The 18,608-nt window shown below is 43.8% G+C and overlaps 1 protein-coding gene across 5 annotated transcripts in view; it reads left to right on the top strand.

Annotated features, from left to right (window-relative positions):
• The window catches only part of LOC147631248 (uncharacterized), a 136,118-nt gene that overhangs the window by 91,711 nt on the left and 25,799 nt on the right, over positions 1–18,608 (top strand). For 4 of the 5 annotated variants that reach the window (XM_086809597.1, XM_086809596.1, XM_086809598.1 and 1 more), the window contains 2 exons: positions 6,823–6,924; positions 7,034–7,111. The exons of the other annotated variant lie outside the window; for it this stretch is intronic. In XM_086809597.1, coding sequence (XP_086665723.1) covers positions 6,823–6,924; positions 7,034–7,111 — 180 coding nt within the window. The remainder of the gene's footprint in view (positions 1–6,822; positions 6,925–7,033; positions 7,112–18,608) is intronic. 5 annotated transcript variants of the gene reach the window in all.

Raw genomic sequence — 18,608 nt, 5'->3', positions numbered from 1 at the left:
TCCTTCCCCGTTCTTGGCTTTTACCTCTTTGCTGGGATCTCCCACGTGCATTCATTGCATTGGACTTTCCAACAGAGTTGTTTTTCCTGTTCATCTCCTCTTGAAGGAGAGCACCCTCAACATCTGCATATGACAGCATAGCATTCGAATTGCTAGTGGCTGTCCTGAATGTGTCCCAACTCTTTGGCAAAGTGCATAAGAGAAAAGTGGCTTTGAACTCATCATCCATTGCCAACTTTTGATTGATGACCTGGCTGACAACACCATTAAACTCATTTAGATGGGCTGTCATAGACGCCCCTTCCTTCATTTGAAGACCTATGAGTTTCTTCAACCAATACACTTTGCTTGAGGCACTTTGCTGGGCATACAAGTCCTGCAATCTTTGCCACATTCCCCAAGCTGTCTTCTCTTCACGAATGCTGAAAAGTAAAGTGTCTGACACAGACAACATGATAGTGGATCTTGCTAGCCCATCCATATCTTCCCATTCTTCAGCAGTAAGAGAAGCGGGCATTACACCCCTTTCTTTGATGGGCTTGTGCTGCTTCTTCTGGAGCAACACATTATAGCACTGAGTTTGCCAAATGTCATAATTATGTGAGCCTTCAAGCTTCTTGATGTGAAGCAATGAAGAGCTCTCACCCGTGGTTGCCATAGCAATATGCAACCTGTCTCACAGTCAATGCGTGACTCCCTGCAAGATGTGCAAACACTGCACCAAAGCACACAAAGTGCTCACTGTTGTTCTCCCAAAGTTTATCTCCCACTGCGGAAGCACGAATGCAACTCTACTCCCATTGAATGTGATGAAATCACCAAAATCTGGTTGCTGCAGATTTAGGACAGCACCTTAAATGTGCTCTGTTCCCCTTCCAAAGTACTGTACAGCAGTACTAAGTGCTCACCAATGATGTACCAAATCTGTACCGGCAAGTACAGCAGCTGAAAATGAACCTTTTCCTCACTCAAATCAATGTACAGCCATGCCAAAACTTGCACAAAGTTGTACCAAATCTGTACTAGCAAGTACAGCAGCAATAAATGCTCTCCTGGCTGTCCAAATGAGTGAAAATCAAACTTTTACAGTCCCCACCACTGCATACAACAGTCCCGAACAGAAATTGGGCAAAAGCCCCTTGACTGCAAGTGGATTTCTGAGGATTCAAGGCATAAAAGTCTTGCCTGTTGCTTTGCCAAGCTCAACAAGCATAAAATCTTGAAAAGCCCCTTGATTTAAGATCAATTTTTGATCATACATGGTACATTGACGCACATGAAGGCATCCAGAGTCTTCACAGTGCTTCCCCCTGGCCACATATACATCCAATACATAAAAGCCCCTTGATTTACAAGCACATTGAGTGCTTGACAGGCGTCAACACATTGCCCAAAGCATCAAATGCTAGTGCCTGCATGCAAATCAACCCAATCGGCACAAAAGCCCTTTAATTTGCACTCCAATTTCCTGCAATTTTGCCCCAAATGTGAGATTGCTCACATCATACAGCATGTATGAATGCCGAATGGCACAATTACATCAAAAGCCCCAAATTCTGACATCCAATTTCCTGCAAATTGACCAGGAATGTGACCAATGTCACCCAATTTTGCCAATTTTGCTCAAAATCTGAGCAATTTGGACCTGTACCTGCTCAATTGATGATTGTACCTACTCAATTGATGATTGGACATGCAAAATCCCAAAAAATTGAAACAAATACCTTTGAAAATTGGATGATTTCTGTTGCAGAAAAAAAAGGGGGGGGCATCAAATTTGCTGCTGCTGTGCAGACTCGTGCTGAAGCTGTATTCGTGCTGCTTCCTGTGGCTCTTGCAGCAAACCTTTGTAGTCGGGCAGGTGCAGGCGTACAAGTTGGTGTTGGATGTGCCGGGCGACACTTACATACTGGATGCGGCCGAGGAGGCTGGGCGAGAAATGCCCTATTCTTGCCGGGCGGTCGCCTGCTGGTAATCGTCCAAGAAGCACTGCCCGTCCTGGTCCACAGAGCCCGCCACGACCTTGCCGTAGCACGACAAACAGGCGCCGGTAGAAACAGTGACACGGAGCCTCTCCCGCACGGCGCTCGACTCCTCTAGCTGACCGCCGGTAGTTGGTTTTACGCCTTGTGGTCAGGCGTCTAACGCCCAACGCCTTGCTACGCCTCGTTCGTGGCGATGATGACCAACAACTTGTGCAGCTGCTGTCGCTCGCCTCAGTTGCAGCCTGCATAGCAACTGCTGCTCTCTCCACAGATTGCGTGTTGCCCTACGCTATCTGCTTAGCAAGTCTAGCTAAGCTTTGCTCAAGAGTCGACAAGCTAGCTTGGTTGCTGCGCACCAACCAGTATTGAATACGGAGCGGATATGAGACAAACTGCTGAGAGCACAATGTAGCAAGACACCAACATGAAGATGAGAAGAGAACCTCCAGCAGGAAAAACGTTGAAGTGTGTGGAAGAGAAAACGCATGAGAGAGAGTGAGGCTGTGTAAACTCTGCACTATATACAAGATCTGATACAATACTCAACTAAGAGTTTGGGGGGTCAAGGGGCCATTTTATATGGCCCCAGGGCCCAGGCTGCTGGTCGGCCAGTCTAAAACCGGCCGATAGCAGCCACTGCTCACGACCAGAAAAGCCCTGGTCGGCCAGGTGCCAACAGTCGGCCTGGTCACCAAAAGGATACATCACTATCCAAAGATGTCTCTTATCAGTTGATGGCGGATATCCTCAATGTCCTCCATGGTGAGTACTCGGACTGGACGTCTCCCATGCCGTGCTAGTATGGTCGTGATCCTGTGTTGTAGTCTCCGTCGGTGTCGGGATGGGCCTCTCATCTTTGGGCGCCTCGACCGCCCCAGCTCTATAGCTTGATCAATCAGTTGTATGAATGTTTTCAAAAGGCCAAAATGACCTTTGAGACCAAAATGTTTCCTCATGTCCTTGGAATACATCATCATGGTACTGAAAGTAAAACTAAAAGAAAATATCCATAAAGAAAAACAAAGAGCCTCATGCTCTCACATCAGCAGCAAAGAGTATCTCGCAGAGGGCGTTGTAACGTGGTGCCCAATGTAGTGAGGCTGACAGGGTGGGAGAAAGTCCTGCGGTAGTGGGGAATGATGGCTCTTATCCTCCTGAGGTGACGTGAGTGTGGGTGGTGGGCCACTATGTCGGGAGCGTCGGGCTCTACATAGCTCGTTGGCTTTGTCTAATGTCACTCCTTTCGGTCAGGCTTCTACATCAGCCTGGAGGTCGAGGGGGGGGGGATTTGCTCTCGGGGCTCTAGTCTGGAAGAAGTAAGTGAAAGCTCTTTGTGCTGGTCCTCGGGCTAGCCCTTGGGCCGGTGCAGCTGATCTGGGCCGCAGTAGGGATTCCTTGTGCCTGCGGAGCTCCTGAAGAAAGAGCCTAGGCGTCTCTAGTCTGGAAAATCCATGATCCTAGAGAGTGGTCCGAATTTCTCTCGGAAGAGGTAGTGGAACCTCCCTTGATCTCATAGTATATTGGGCATCTGCCTATATAATGAGCCTTTGTCTCAGCCTCTGTATGGCAAAGCTGGCATGTCCTGTCCTTTGGTGCAGCTGCTCGCGGCCCATATTTGGCTGTCTCCATTCTCATTTGGTGGGATGAGGTGCGGATTTGTCCAATCGCACACCGCACCCCGAATGAGAGATGTGTATCCATGTAGTGCGGGCATATGATGAAGCCGTCCTCCGTCATGTGAAGAAGATGGTCTTTGTAGAAAGCCATGTTCATCCCTAGGGGTTGGAGGGGTGGATGCTAGGTCCTCTGAGTATCCAATCTCACAATGTCCTTCTTGATCACCCTGTTTAGTTTTGTGTGGCTGAGAGCAAAGGAAAGGGCTTTTATACTGTACTGAAACGGTGGGAGTGCCCCCATTTGCATGCCATGCATACCAAACCAAGTGCTCACTTGTGTATACCAACACTGCATGTCTCCATCAAGTGCCAGTTGTCTCGAGGACTCTAGTGCAAGCTGGGGGTATCTATCTAGTGGGAGTTCCCATAATTTGTGCCAGTATGTCATTTTCTGGAAAAGAGCCTCTGACTGGATAGGGGCAGCCCCCATCTTTGCTTGCACAATCTCATGTGGCATTGAATGCTTACTCCTAATCATGTGCGAGATCATCATCACTAGTGGCCTCTCCATCGGCTTCCACCCATCATATACCTCTCCTATATCTGTCAGAGCTGACTCCTTCTCCGTCTCCTCTTGTGGTATAAATTGGGACCCCAAATGGGAGCTCCATACAATAATGCAGGTAAGACCAATGTGTCAAATAGCCGGGGCTTCGTCCTCGGCTCCTGAAACTGTGTGAGAGAAATGCCTCTCAAGTGAGCCCAGAGCTGCATACCCTCGGATCAATCTGGTTTTGGCTGCCTTCCGCATGGAGAACTGAGGCCCGGCAAACATGATCCCAAGATATACATAAGAGGCGACGTACCCCATGGGCTGCCCATTGTATGTAAATTGAGGTGCAGATCTGTCTACCCATTGTGGGGATGTGTTAAAGATCATAACCTTGGTCTTCCAAGGCATAGTCACCAAAAACGAGAAACGTTATGAGGAATGGAAACAGCGAAACGAGTTTTTAGGGGTGGAAATGACCGTTTCCTGTGACAATATCACTTGGGAAACAAGAAACGGCCATGGAAACGGATGGGGGCCTGCAATGGAGAAATGCGTTTCTAGGGACTGAAACGGCCGTTTTCTGTGACTATGTCGCAAGGTTCACCGCCGTGAGGTCCCGATCCTCGCAAAAAGCCCGTAGTTATTGATTGATATTGAAACCCTTCACAAGTACATGCTTTTGTAGGCTAGTAGCGTAATCTTTTGACCCATATAAATTACACACATATCATACTATTGACACATGGCATGGTTAGCAGAAGCTGTCTAACCTTAGGTGGATAGTAAATACTCATTATGTGAGTGTAGAGAGAAAGAGAGAGAGAATGCTTAGAGACACATAGTATTGCACGACTCAAATGATGATTAGTTGCTTAATGTGATGTTGTAAAACCTTCACCGAGTACAATGCAATTGTAGCTTTAGAGGCTTATGTGAATGACATCACTGCCTAACCCAAATATTATCTAGATATTTAACACCTCTAAGAGTGGGTTCACACACACATTAATAGGGAGTGTTCACAGATAAATGCACACATGCATATGAGCTCCGAAATACCCAACAAATCCCCCTTTGGAGCGAACGTGGAGATGCTTGAGAAGACCTTCAATATCCAATGCGATTTGGATTCTAAACTGCAAGACATGATACAAAAGATTTTAGTGTGCCAACACCTGAAACTCTCCTATCATGCTTGACATAAGAACTTGACCACACATGACTAAAGAAACCCCCCTTGAACCTAGGTAGGAAGCTTTTTTAATAGAAAACAAGGCTTAGAAAAAACACACAAGATGATTCATCAAATTTTAGGGGACATCCCTTGACTCATACAAGAATACTTTAAAAAGACCAAACTTAACTTCCTTATCAAGAGAGATTATTCATCACAGTGAGCCTTATGTGGTGTCATGGATGTTTGTGCAACATATTCATCTTCGTCCTCTTCTTTTTACTACTAGAGTTGGAGAGAACTTATGACCCGCACATATTGGCTTTTGGAAAGCCCGATCGTAATCTTCCACTTTTAGAGAAAGACTATCATGATAGTGGTTGCATGTTCCACTGTTGAGGATGCTTCTGCTTCATGTAATTCTTTTTCATCTTCGGCCGCCACGTTTGCATGCTCCTTCTCTTGCTCTTTGGCTATCTTCTTGAAGCATATGTCCTCTGTGTTTTTTTTTTCTCCTTGTAGAAGTTAAGTTGCATGTGATAGTTCGCTTGCCTTTCCCCTTTGTGGATATGACTCTGTTTGACTCAAAGGAAATCTCAGATTGCCCTTTGCGACGGTCTTCGTCTATGAGGACTGCAATCATCTCAGTATCAGTTATTTCCTAAGCCACTCGTAGTACAATCAAGGTTTTAGAGGATTTTCAGATCTCTTTTATACTCGATAGAAGCACAGGTTTCTTATCATCCTCATCCACTACAACTCCCAAGTCAGAGAGTTGTTGTATTATAGAGCCTAGATTCCCAGATGTTCTCCCAAAGCTTCTCTTTCATAGGATGATGATCTTCTTCCCATGGCAACCGATCTGTTTGAAGACACATTGGACATCAAGAAGGATCGAGAGCACGGCGGCCCTTAGAAAGATTGCACTTTGATGTTTAAGGTAAACACTTCCATGTTGGTGAACATACAAGCTAAGGAGGAGTTGGATGCTTTGCTGATGAAGAAAAGGTTCTGGATCTTGCGGTTCTGCATGATGGCTAGGTTGAAGATAACCAAGTCATTGAAGAAATCTTGAATAATCTAGATGCACATGATGAAGAGTTGCCTTTGGTCTCTGTTGATAAAGATAATTCTTTTGATGGTTTGCATTCTTTATTTGCTATGATGTGATGATTTGTTGGTGGACACACATGAAGGGGAGGGGTTATCGACATCATCCATCACCTTCACCCACGTCATTCCATCACTTAAAAAAAAAAGCTTAATGTGGGGGAAAAAATCTATTTTTTAAGATAACTCTACATTGAGGGAACTACTTATTGTAATCAAGCGACTTAATGTTTTCCTTCTTTGGGATTTAGATTGCCATATCTAGTTTATGTTTCAACTCTCTTGTAAGTTCAAGAGAGCAATGAGAGTAATCATATGGATTGCTTATTTTGTGATTTTGATAGTTTATAAGATGTATTTTGGCTTTGCTTTTTGTGGATATAGTCCCTTGTGGAGTCTACTGTGGGGAGAAATGTTGTAGATCATGGAGTCTGGACTCCTCAGCAGCCTGACCGTCTAACTCTTGTCTTGCGAGGGGGACTCAAGGTATCAATAGTTAGCTTTGTGGTTTTTGTCCAGCATGGTGCTGGTCTGTCTGCCATTTTGGAGGGTCCATGATACTTTATCGTTGTTTGAGTTTCTTTTTTATTTCCAGGTGCAGAATGTCGTAACTAAACGATCAGCTTCTCTATCTGGGCCTGGTCAATTTGATACTTCTGAGTTCTCGCAACAGGTTGGCTAGTCCATTGTTATGATGTTTAGTGATGTATTATCATGGGATTAGCTATTTTGTTGAACTTCTTTCTAACTCATGAAGTATGCGCTCTTTGAGGAGAATTCAATGAACCATCTCAAACTTTTTGAGAGTGTAGTATCATCAACAGTAAAAAGATTTTTTGTATCAATTATAATCTCACCTTCTGGCTACATGTTTGATGTGTGTGGTGTTAGCTGAAACAGGGTAGAGTTTCTAGTAAACCTTGCCTAGGATGCTTTGCCCTGACTCATCTATACCTTAATTTCTATTTTTTACTGGTAACCATTGCTAGTCTTGCAGAAGGAAACCGTCAATGCCCACTAGTCTTGACTGTTTTTGATTGCTAGAGGCCACCCAAGTCTTTGGCGGTTAAAGGAACAAATGCTTTAATACTTGACCCCTTTTAATTCTACTAATGGCAAATGCTTAAGTTGCATGGGAGCTTGAGAGGCCGTAAGCATGTGAGTTAGTTTGATTACTCCAAGGAAATTGTTTAGGATTGAATCTTGTATGTGATATTAAGAGGGTAGTGTGCTCTGAGTTTCAGAAGCTTAATGATTCAGGAGAGCTGGAGCCTCTCCCCCTGGGTGAGCCTGTCGCCCTCCCCCCTGTGCCGTCCTTGCCTTGTTGCCCTGCTCCCTGCCTTCCACCTGCTCACTTTGCCCCCCAAGGCAACCGTTCTCTCTGGTACCCGTTGTGAGCTTTAGCGCAGGATCAAGATCTTGGTGGTGGGTAGCCCCACCGAAGGTCCCTCAAGAGGCCGTAGTCTCCTCTGATTCTTTATGAGGATGGGTAGGCAATCCCACCCCACCCACCTCCTCTTCTCCTCCCTCTACTGAGTTCTCCCTTTTGGTGTCCTTTGCCTTCACCCTAGTTGGGTGAAGGGCCCCAAATATCCTATGTATGAGATCAAGGACATAGTTTGCCCTATATACTTCATGCTTTGGAAATGGGGATCTAGATTGCTTTCCCATCATGCATGGCTCACAAACACTTGAACTTGAAGCTATCTTTGGAAGTAATGACCATACCTTTTTGTTCAAGTAGCTGAAGGGTGCCATAGCTTAAATGTCCATACCTCTCATACCACAATTGACTTTGATCATCTTTGGATACTATTAATGCTTGTTGATCCCTCATGGAGTCAAGCATGTAAAGTCCATCAATTCTCACTCCTTGAGACACTACTTTAAAGTCTATGTCTTTAATATGGCATTTATCTTTGTAAAATTCCACTTTTATGTCATGGCCTGAATTCAACCTACAGACAACAAGTTCCTTGCCAACTTGGAAGGAGAGGCAGTGGACTACAGACAACAAGTTCCTTGCCAACTTGGAAGGAGAGCCAGTGGACTACAGATTCTTCTGGTTCTTGCTTGTGGGTGTGGAGCAATGTCTATATACTGACACGCACAAACATTGCAGGCAGTGCAACCAATGCCAAAGAGCAGGGAGGCCCGTGCCGAGCGATATGATGCCTCTACAACCATAGTTGCAAACATTCTCGAATGCAAGGCTTTGCAAACGTTTGCAAACGTTTGCAGTTTGCATCCCTTTGCAAACTTTGCCTACAATTTTTTTAACACTTACAAATTCGGCCAATTTTGGGTAGTTTTAACATAACGACTCTTCTGGCGTACACTTCCGCTCCCTGCACGCTGTCGACTCGCACTACACGCCTACGCTCTCGGCTCCCTTGCGCGTCTCTACTCACCCACGGCGAGGCCCAGCCGCCCAAGGGGCTTCCGACCCGCGAGCTTCTGACTCCCGAGCTTCTCTCTACTACCGAGTGAAGGACTTCCTGCCTTCAAGCCTTCGAGATCAACAAGGAGAAAGATGATGAGGGACTTGTTTCTCTACAAGAGGCTCGTGAGTCTATGGAGGATGAGGAAGAAGAGGACATGCATGCAGTTGGTACTGAGCAGGCTGAAGCTGATATTGTTGAGACAGATGAGGATGCTACTTCATCTTCTTCCTCTGAAGAGGAAGATGATGAATGATCACGATTCACCATGTACATGACCTCTCACACACGGGCACTTTTTACCTTGGCTGGACAAGGGTTTTTTCCCCGTGTGAGCACACTTCACTTTTAGTGTGTTGGGCTCTTTGCCTTGGGACTACAGTCTAGTACTCTGACTTATGTACTTCACTCTTTATGCGATAATATGAGTATTGAGTACATTTCCAGCACTCTTGAGTCTTGAGTCTTAAGTTCTCAATTCGAACATCTTTTAAGTTTCAAGCTTTCAAGTTTTTCATTGTGTTTTCAAGCATTGACTTTGAACATTCTATTTATGCCCAAAAAAATAATTTTTTTACCCGCCACGAATGCGAATGCATCCACCCTTGATGCATTCTTTTGCAAACTCGGCATTCTCGAATGCGAATGCACGAATGCAAAGAATGCTTGCAACTATGTCTACAACCCATACAAGCGTTAGAACCATTCATGAAGTGGGGGCTAAATATAATAAAGCTTGATGATCCATCAAGAATTTGTTAGCCAAAAGATAATGGGAAAAAATCTTAACAGCATATACCATGGCTAACTCCTTTGTTTCTATGGTGGTATAGTTTATTCACTGAATTGTTTACTAGCAAAGCTAATAAGAAAATCCAATCCACGAGGGTTCATGATGAAAGAGAGATGTGGAAAAATAAAAGGTAGAGATATTAAATGTAGAAACGAAAATTGCTGGAATTATGATAATACTTAGCTCATTTGATGTGCGGTTGAGTATTAAAATGTTGCCGATGTGCTTGAATTTGAGAAGTTGGTAAAACGTTTGAAGTAGAGCTTGTATGTCGAAAGATAAGTGGTAGAAATAATTTTGTTGATGTTGAATAGTTCACCATTTCACAAGTCTTCAAAAGCTTGAAAATATTGCCCAAGAAATGCATTCGACATAGAAGATAACTGGCATAATAACTCCTTAATAATGCGTTGAAGAAGTCTTGAAAAAGTTCTTAAAATTTTGTAGAAGAATCCTCCATCAAGGTTTTTGTCCACTTGCTGAATTTTTGCTTTTGTAGAGCTCCCTCTCTTCTTTTTTTTTTTTTAAAAGCTAGCCAATGAAGGCTTTGGACTTGTAGCAATATAAGCTTTTAAAGCTTATGTAATAGGTAAGCTTTGAGGGATATACAAAGCTTAGTTTAAAGCTTTAAGGCAACATAATATCAAGCGGCGGACGAAGTGAGGAAAAACAAAACTTTTATTTTTAAAAAAGTAAAGCTTCTCTACGGCTGCGAAAACCGCTGGTAGCGCAAGCAAGGAAAAAAGAAAAATAAACACATTCTTCACGCCGTACAACTGTCGTCGTTGTCACTGAATGATGGAAGGGAGAGAAGAAAAATTTGAGACTTGATTCTCTTCTTGAAAACAAAAACTTGAATTAATCTTTAATCCAAAGATTAATGATCTGCAAGAAACAAAAACATTGTTTTTCTTTATAAATTTTTTTAAGCTTGAGAGCCCACCATAGCTGTCCATTATGAAAATCTGTCATGAGCAAGGGTTTAGCAATTTGAAAGTGGAGCCAATTTCTCCCTTGTATGTTGATTTTGTTCGTATAGACCGATCAACAAGAGTTTAAGAGACGAGAAAAACCACTTTTCATCAAGAAGGGTGTTTTTGGCTTCACAGAAGTGGTTTTGAAAGAAAGGGTGACATGAATTGCTAGCCTTTGATCTAGTTCTTCATTCTATGGCTCAGAGAATTCCCATAAATCTTCCAAGCTTTGCCCAAGAGTCCTTAAGCTTTTGTCTTCTCTATCCTTTGGATTTTTGTGAACTTCTCCCTATTCTTCAAGTGCAAGTACCCATAGCTTGATACCATTGTCACGGGACCTCATGTACTTCTTGAAGAATTAATCAAACTCTTTTATACATAAGAAACAAACCATAGACTTGAATCAAATTGACAAGATTGAGCATAAAATAAAACATGAGATAGAGTAACATCACCATCAACACACTATTGGGTACAATCTCCTCCCTCATGCGTGGAGCTCCTACTTTTATAACATGAGTATTTTTAGAATTGTATTCAAAATATAGCCCAAGGAGCTAATAATAGTTGTGCGTACAAAATACGGCTTGCTTTTCCACTTTTACAAAAATAACTCAAGCACTAGAGCTTGTTCACATACTTAGTATAAAATACTAAAACTCTTCTAACATATATGCTAGTAATATAGGAACGCCACGCACAAGCGTGTATAAATAATTTTGGCACATGGCCAACAAAAGTAACTCATACGAAATAATAATAACCCAAGTTGATATACACAAGGTTCTCCATGTGTGACACACGCACTGCTCATCACCTATCTCACAAAAGTAAACACATTAGTTGTTTCAATTAATTGCTATGACAATAATTAATCTCAATATGAAACCTTGATAGATACAAACGCAACATACACTCGCCACTTTTGTTACACTTCGATGAGAGTATCATTATACACATCATCTAGCATGGCATGTCTTAACCACTTATTACACTTTGATGAGCATATCACTATACACATCATCTAACATGGCATGTTTTTTGCATAAACCAGTTGTTACGTTTCAACGGTGTGTAGTTGTCTAGGTAGTCCACTTGTTTCACTTCGACTACACACAGTCGTGATGCATGACATTACTTGTTACACTTCAACAACATACACCCGTCAAGCATGGTCTCAAGCTATACCAATAACACTAGGTAACTAGTATTTAATGTGGAGTCACCCACGATACCAATTCACTAGCATGACACACGAGTGTCCGAGCGTCCTCGGAAACCTTTACTTTATGGGAGGAAATTTATAGTTAAGACGGATCATTAGGCACTTGAATGGCTGCAAATCATGCCTAGTGCCTCTCATACTATCTAGATTCTTTCCTTGTATTTCAAGCATAGTACACTCCGGTAGAGTCTGAATAGTACCTTTGCGACTTAGAGCATCAGTGGTGGCAGGGTTATTTTTGCTAGGGATGTATTCAATCATATCTCCAAATTGTTGAAAAATCACTCGACTTGGCTATAGATTGGCCCTTCAGTCAGAACCGGGTCACTATACCATTAGAACTGGGTCAATATACCATCCAGGATGACTGGTTGTTTTACAAGAACTGGTTTCTTTACGATATCCATGACTCTCTTGTTGGAGGTCATTGCAGGATCAAAAATATATTGGAGAAGTTAGAGTGTTTATTTTTTGGCCAAAAATGAGAAGGAATATCTATCAACATGTCCAATCACCTTAGATTTGCCAAAATGTTAAGGTTCCTCATACGAAGCATTCAAAGTTGCTACAGCCTTTGCCAGTTCCAGAAGAACCTTTTCGGATATCAACATGGGCTTTGTAGGATCCCTTCAAATAGCATTTGGATCCAAGAGCACACAATGCATGATGAATGTTGATCGGTTCAATGAGTTATGCATGCTCATTCCGTGCAAGTAGACGGCCACAACATAAGATATTACTCGCATATTTCTTCGCCTTTGGTACCCCAATGTGGTTTGCCAAGGACAATTAAATTTGACAAGACTTCACATTTATTATTTGACAACTTTGGGACCAAGTTACAATTGTCCAACGAATTCCATTCATAGGCAGACGGCCAGATAGAAATATACAATTAAATGGCATTTGATGTTTTGAAGTGTATTGTCATGATTAACAAATGAAGTGGGAGAATTATCTTTCTTTGGTATAGGCAATCGTGAATGATACTCATCTAGTATTGATTCGATTCCTTTTGAGGCAGCTTTTTGTTGTCGTTTCTCGTCACTTCTTACGAGGATGGTGTGCCTTCCTTGGAGGCCAAACAAGACCATTGAAACATTTTCAGAAATCATTGAAGAGCTCCTCGCCAAAGCTTAGGAAGCATACACTAGGGCCAACAAACAAGTTTAGAAGACAAAGAAGGGGATTGGGTGTATCTCCGGATCATGAAGCAGAGATTGAAGCAAGTGGGCAAGCATTCTCCCAAGCTTTCCTTTTGAAGCTTTGATCATCAACAAGATCAGTGACGTCTCCATGAAGTTCAAGCGACCAGGCAGTTAGACTCTGCACAACATCTTCCGTGTTTCTCGGTTGAAGCCCTATGTTGGACCAGCTTTGTAGGTGGCCTCAGATGAGCAACAACCTGAGATGGTTGACAAAGCTGAAGTCATTGAGCCCGAGAAAATTCTCCTCCATAGATATGAAGGCATGGTTTTGGTCGCCGCAGACAAAGACAGTTCTACATGAAGTTCAAGGACCTAGGCACTCATGAAATTGTATGGCTAGATGAAGAATTCTTCCAGGAGTACCCATTGATATCGTGGGACTACTTGGAAGCCATGAACGTGCCCCCAAGCTAAGCAAGGGGGAATGCCACATGCACCGTGCAATGCAGTGTTGTGTGACAACACATTGGCTCAACATTTAGTATATATTTTTTACATCATTAATACCCTTCTAGGAATATTTGTTGTATGTCTTAGCTCTATTGTATTCCCCAGTCCGCAACATGTCAGGCACGAGCTATGTAGGTCAGTCGCTTAACCTACTTGGAGAACAAGCATTTGGGTCATTTGAGGATTAGGGCATACTAGTCAATCCATTAGTTGTAGAACACAAGGCGTAAAAAATATTTACCAACACCATCATAAGGAGATGCTTCCATGGGAATTTTCTCTCCTTCTACATGGAAAATTTAAAAGTTATCAAAAAATGAACATTAAACAAACTTGATATGATGATGGATGCCAACATCTAGTACCTGTGCTAGTATGCTCATCTACTTGTGTAGCTCTAGGTGTTACTAACTTCACAATATCACTAAATGTTTGCTCACATTCAAATGACAAACACTTGCTGGCAGATTTACAAGCCGTTGAAAAGAAAAGTGGATGGTATGGGTGTTGGCATGGCAACATGTAGACACTAGTAACAACATCCTCTATGATAGAAATACCGCACACAACACATTCATCTAGGTTAATAGTGCTACCAACAGAACCCGATACTACACAAGAGGTTTGATAGGAAGGACCGAGATCCTCGTATCCTTTAACAGATGAATGATGGGCCAACCCATGGGACAACAAGTACATGGGTTTATGGGCCAATCCATTGGCTAGCCCCTAAATCTCAGTTGGCCAGCATGGGCATCACCTAACAGTAGTAGGCCAGCAACAGATAAAGCGCATCACGTGTGTGAACCATGCGTAGCATTAAAATGCTTATTTTCACAGGTCGTGAGCTGTAAATACTAAATATACACTGACAGCAGGAGATCTCAGCCGACTGCAACAAATAATTCATATATAAGGTGCCCCATATTCCCTTGCATAGATCATCTCATTTCACAGGTTCATCAGGTAGATAGTGAATATGTGTTTCTAAAAGCCTATGGGTTTTCTAGAGCATACAAATCAGCCTTCAAGCACCCTGTGCTTTATCTCCCTAGGCAGCATAGAAGATCATCTCATCTTCTGCCAGCATATTTGCATATCCTCAGCAGTTATCGACTTGCATAAGTGGCTTCATAGAGTATTTTATAGTGCTATCGGGTCGGCCCGTATTCAGTCTTCCTCATCCTTGCGTTCAGTAGTTCATAGTCATCATTCACATCATTGTACAAAGTTCTCCAAAGTAATACAAGCAAATACTCTTGCTTGTAGAGGGGCACTTCAGTGGGTGATTGGGACCCAAACTGGTGTCGATTCTCATCTTCTCTCTCAACTCCTCTGTCTTAAAGTAAGTGTATTGCATAAACTCATAGGTTTAAAGAAGAAGGCTCTGTTGTGTGTCCCCGGTCCATGCTACAAGACCAGCTGTTTTTGAGAGTAAAAAGTTGATTGACCCACGCATCAAATAGAGCTATTATGCAGTGACTCATGCTTTGAAAAAGTGGAGACATTACTTATATGGCTCAACGTTTGCTGTCTATGTCGATGATTGATCTTTGAAATACTTTTGCAACTCTCCGAGAGTTGAGGAGGAGAAAGGCTTGTTGGTCAAAGCTTATGCAAGAGTTTGATCGCCGTTATCTTAAAGAGTCTACAAATAACGTGGCAGATGCTTTGAGCAGAATCCGCCATGTGGATCAGCTTTCGTTCAGTGAGATTCAATCCAACCTATTTAACTCTCTTAAGGGCTTGTATCTAAGAGATTCTTTAGTAGAGTCTTGGATATTGTCCAAGTTGGGATAATCCCTATTTTTGTTAGTTTGAGAGAGTATTCTATTCGGAGTGGCTTGCTTTTCTGAATGGGGAAGGTATTATTGGCATATATGCTATGAGTTATGCCACATATGCTATGAGTAGTGCCACATGTGAACATGGGCTAACCAAGGGCACTTTTCTCCCTTTGGGTTTTTCCCCTTGGATATTAGGTGTGAAAGGACACCACATATTTTGTATTTTGATATTGTGGAGTCAACTCACTCACTCCACATATTGTATCTCTTCATCTTTCTTTGAGCATCACTCACCATCTCTCTCTCTCTCTCACTCTCTTGAGAGACCTTGTTGATGTGTACTTCTCTATGTCTCTGTTTCTGTGAAACCCTAACCCACAATGGTATCAGAGCTGGGTTGCAGCCCTCTGGATGTGCAGTTCCCAATGCTCGGCCTCTGGCGAGCTTACGTCGTCGCCTGCGTTTTTCTATCGCTGCAGAGTCTGTCCGTCGTCGGATTTCCGGCCACGTTCCTTGCCACTGGTGCTCCACCCCTCTTCAGCCACCAGATCGACCGGCAATAGTGGAGAGGGCTCCACCACCGCCCCGCCCATAGCTCTCTCTCTCTCTCTCTCTCTCTCTCTCTCTCTTTCTCTTTCTTGCACGCGATTTGCAGTCACCTCTTCTTCTTCTTCTTCTTCTTCTCCTCCTCCTCCTCCTCCTCTCTCCCCAATTTCTCACAAATTCCCCAATATTCCCAATTCCCTAAATTCTCAATTGCCCAATTTCTCATAAATCCCCAATTTCTCAGGAGTCACAATTCCACAACTCCCCAATTGTCCAATTGTGACCGCAATTGCCTAAGCTTTTACCATATATTAAGTGCCTAGCTAGCACTAGGTAGGCCTACGAATAATTCTACAAACTACAAGTTCTAAACCATTTTATTGTATTTATATAGAAAAAATTACGAAACCTCTGCGTTTCTTAGCTAAAAGACGAAATGCTGTCTTGAAACCTCAAAAACCCCGAAACGTCAAAAACCTCGAAACGTTTCTGGTGACTGTGCCTAATAGGTAGGCTTGCGGAGGAGCTACTCTACCCTCGACCACATCTTCACTCTTTGAGCCATCATGGAGGAGGGCAGAGCATGCCATCAGAGAATCTATTGTTGCTATGTGGTCTTCCGTAAAGTTTTTGATACTGTTCCCCGGGTCGGACCACTCCAACGTCTATAGTACATTGGGGCTCCATCCAACATGATTTGGAGCATCATTGCTCGTCATGAGTTAGTCATAGGATGGGTGAGAGCCCCAGGAGGGATGTCACAGGAGATCACTTGTAATATTGGGGTGAAACAGGGCTGCCCTTTATCACCTACTCTCTTGGGCATCTACATTGATGAGATCTCGAGCTTCATTGACAGACTAGGCGAGCTAGGCACTCCACTTGCAGGCATATTGATTCCCCTCCTACTCTACACAGATGACATTATGCTCCTATCAGATTTAGCTGAGGGGCTTAAGCGACACCTAGATGCTCTGCAGGTTTTCTGTACACAACGAGATCTTATTGTCAACCTTGGTGAAACCAAGGTTATGGTCTTCAACACCTGGGGTGGAAGCTATGGCCGACACTTTCTTAGGAGTGTCTCTATGTCTACGAAGCTCCACTAGGAAGAGTCTAGGCAGCACTCGTCTGGGGAGTCCATGATCCTAGATAATGGGCCGAAATCCTCACGGAAGAGATAGTGGTACCTCCCGTAGATCTCATAGTTCACTGGGCAGTGACAGGTATAGTGCTCCTCTGTCTTGAGCCTTGTGTGGCATAATCTGCAGATCCTCTCCTCCCGAGGTCTTTGTATGAGCTCTCCATCTCTGAATATGCGCTCTGCGTGCCCCGTCTCCACGTGTAGGCGGTGGGAGGATACCTGTAGCTGGCCAGTCACGATCCACATGTAACCTGGTTGCTGGATAAAGCCATCCACAGGAGCTTGAGGAAATGATCTCTATAGAAGTGCATCTTCGGTGGGAGCTCCGAAGGTGCAATTCATGTGCTGTGTATGTGGAGGCTAAGGAGGTCGAACTGGATAATCTGGTTGTTGATGTCCTCATGGGAGATCCAGAGAAAAGGGGAGTCCAAGCAGTACTGAAGAGGTGGGAGGTCCCTCCCCTACATATCCAGATTGAGCTGCACGTACAGGGGAGCTTCAGTGGAGATTGTCCCATCATATGTGTACTTCGGAGCTACTTTTAGTGGTCCCCGCTTTACTAGGACCACATAGCACACACTAGAGTGACACGGGGATATGCAACTTTGACCCTCCTTGAGCGATAGTGCTTCCAGGCCCATTTCCAGGAGCGTAGGACGAAGGGTTGGCTCTTTGACTCTCTCGTCACACTAGCCTCGATGTATGGAGCACCTTTTTGGGACTAGATCTATTGGAGGAGGAATGGCAGCGTGTGGAGAGGCCCCAGGTCATGATGTTCTCTCGCATGATTTGCAGCAAACCATCAGTCCCACATGCGATCATTCAAGTAGAGTTTGGAGCGGCCCTGATGGTGGTGGACACACTTTCTCAGACAGTCACCTACCTCCACCGCATCGGCACGATGAGTCCCCAAAGATACTTGAGGCTTGCCGTGGAGTCCTCACGACAGCTCGCATGTGAGGTTGACACTAGAGCATGGTATGCTCGAGTTTCCACCTGGTTTTCAAGACATTGACTTGAAATGGACCTCCTTTCTTGCCAGTAGACCATCACCAGTTTCTTGCGGGCCCAGGGAGAGGATATTGGCATAGTGGACCCCATGGGTCCACCACAGGATACCTCTGCTCCGCCCCATCCCCGAGGAGGCACTTTGGAACGGGCTTGCGCACCTCGACGTACCCGGTGTCCCCAGCCCATGGGACGCCAACCACGATCCTCCCATTAGCTCCAAATCCAAGACATGCTGCACTGCCACTGCACCACCTTCTCACATACTGTGACAGAAGGGGATCTCTCGGCCATAGTTAGTAACCCCATGCTCGACATACTTGAGAGAGGTGTACCGTCTGTTGGAGGATTATGTGCCCTTGGTGCTTCATATTCTCAGGCACTCCATGATGAGATTCTCTTGTACTATCGCTTTTATATCCCATGTACTCCCATGTCATGATTTTGCATTAGCCTCTACTTTCAAAGAGCTATGTTAGTTGTACTTGTTTTGTTTTCCTTTTCCATTTTGAGACATACCATGGATAGCATTGTGTCAAACGTTTAATATAACTTTCTTTCTTTCTTTCTTTCTCTCTATAGAATGCTTTCCTC

The sequence above is a fragment of the Cibotium barometz genome, chromosome 15 (genome assembly GCF_041138505.1).
Source record: "Cibotium barometz isolate CiBa-2024 chromosome 15, ASM4113850v1, whole genome shotgun sequence".
Lineage (NCBI taxonomy): Eukaryota > Viridiplantae > Streptophyta > Polypodiopsida > Cyatheales > Cibotiaceae > Cibotium > Cibotium barometz.
Note: the sequence above shows the minus strand (reverse complement) of the source record. Positions and strands in the feature narration are given on the sequence as shown.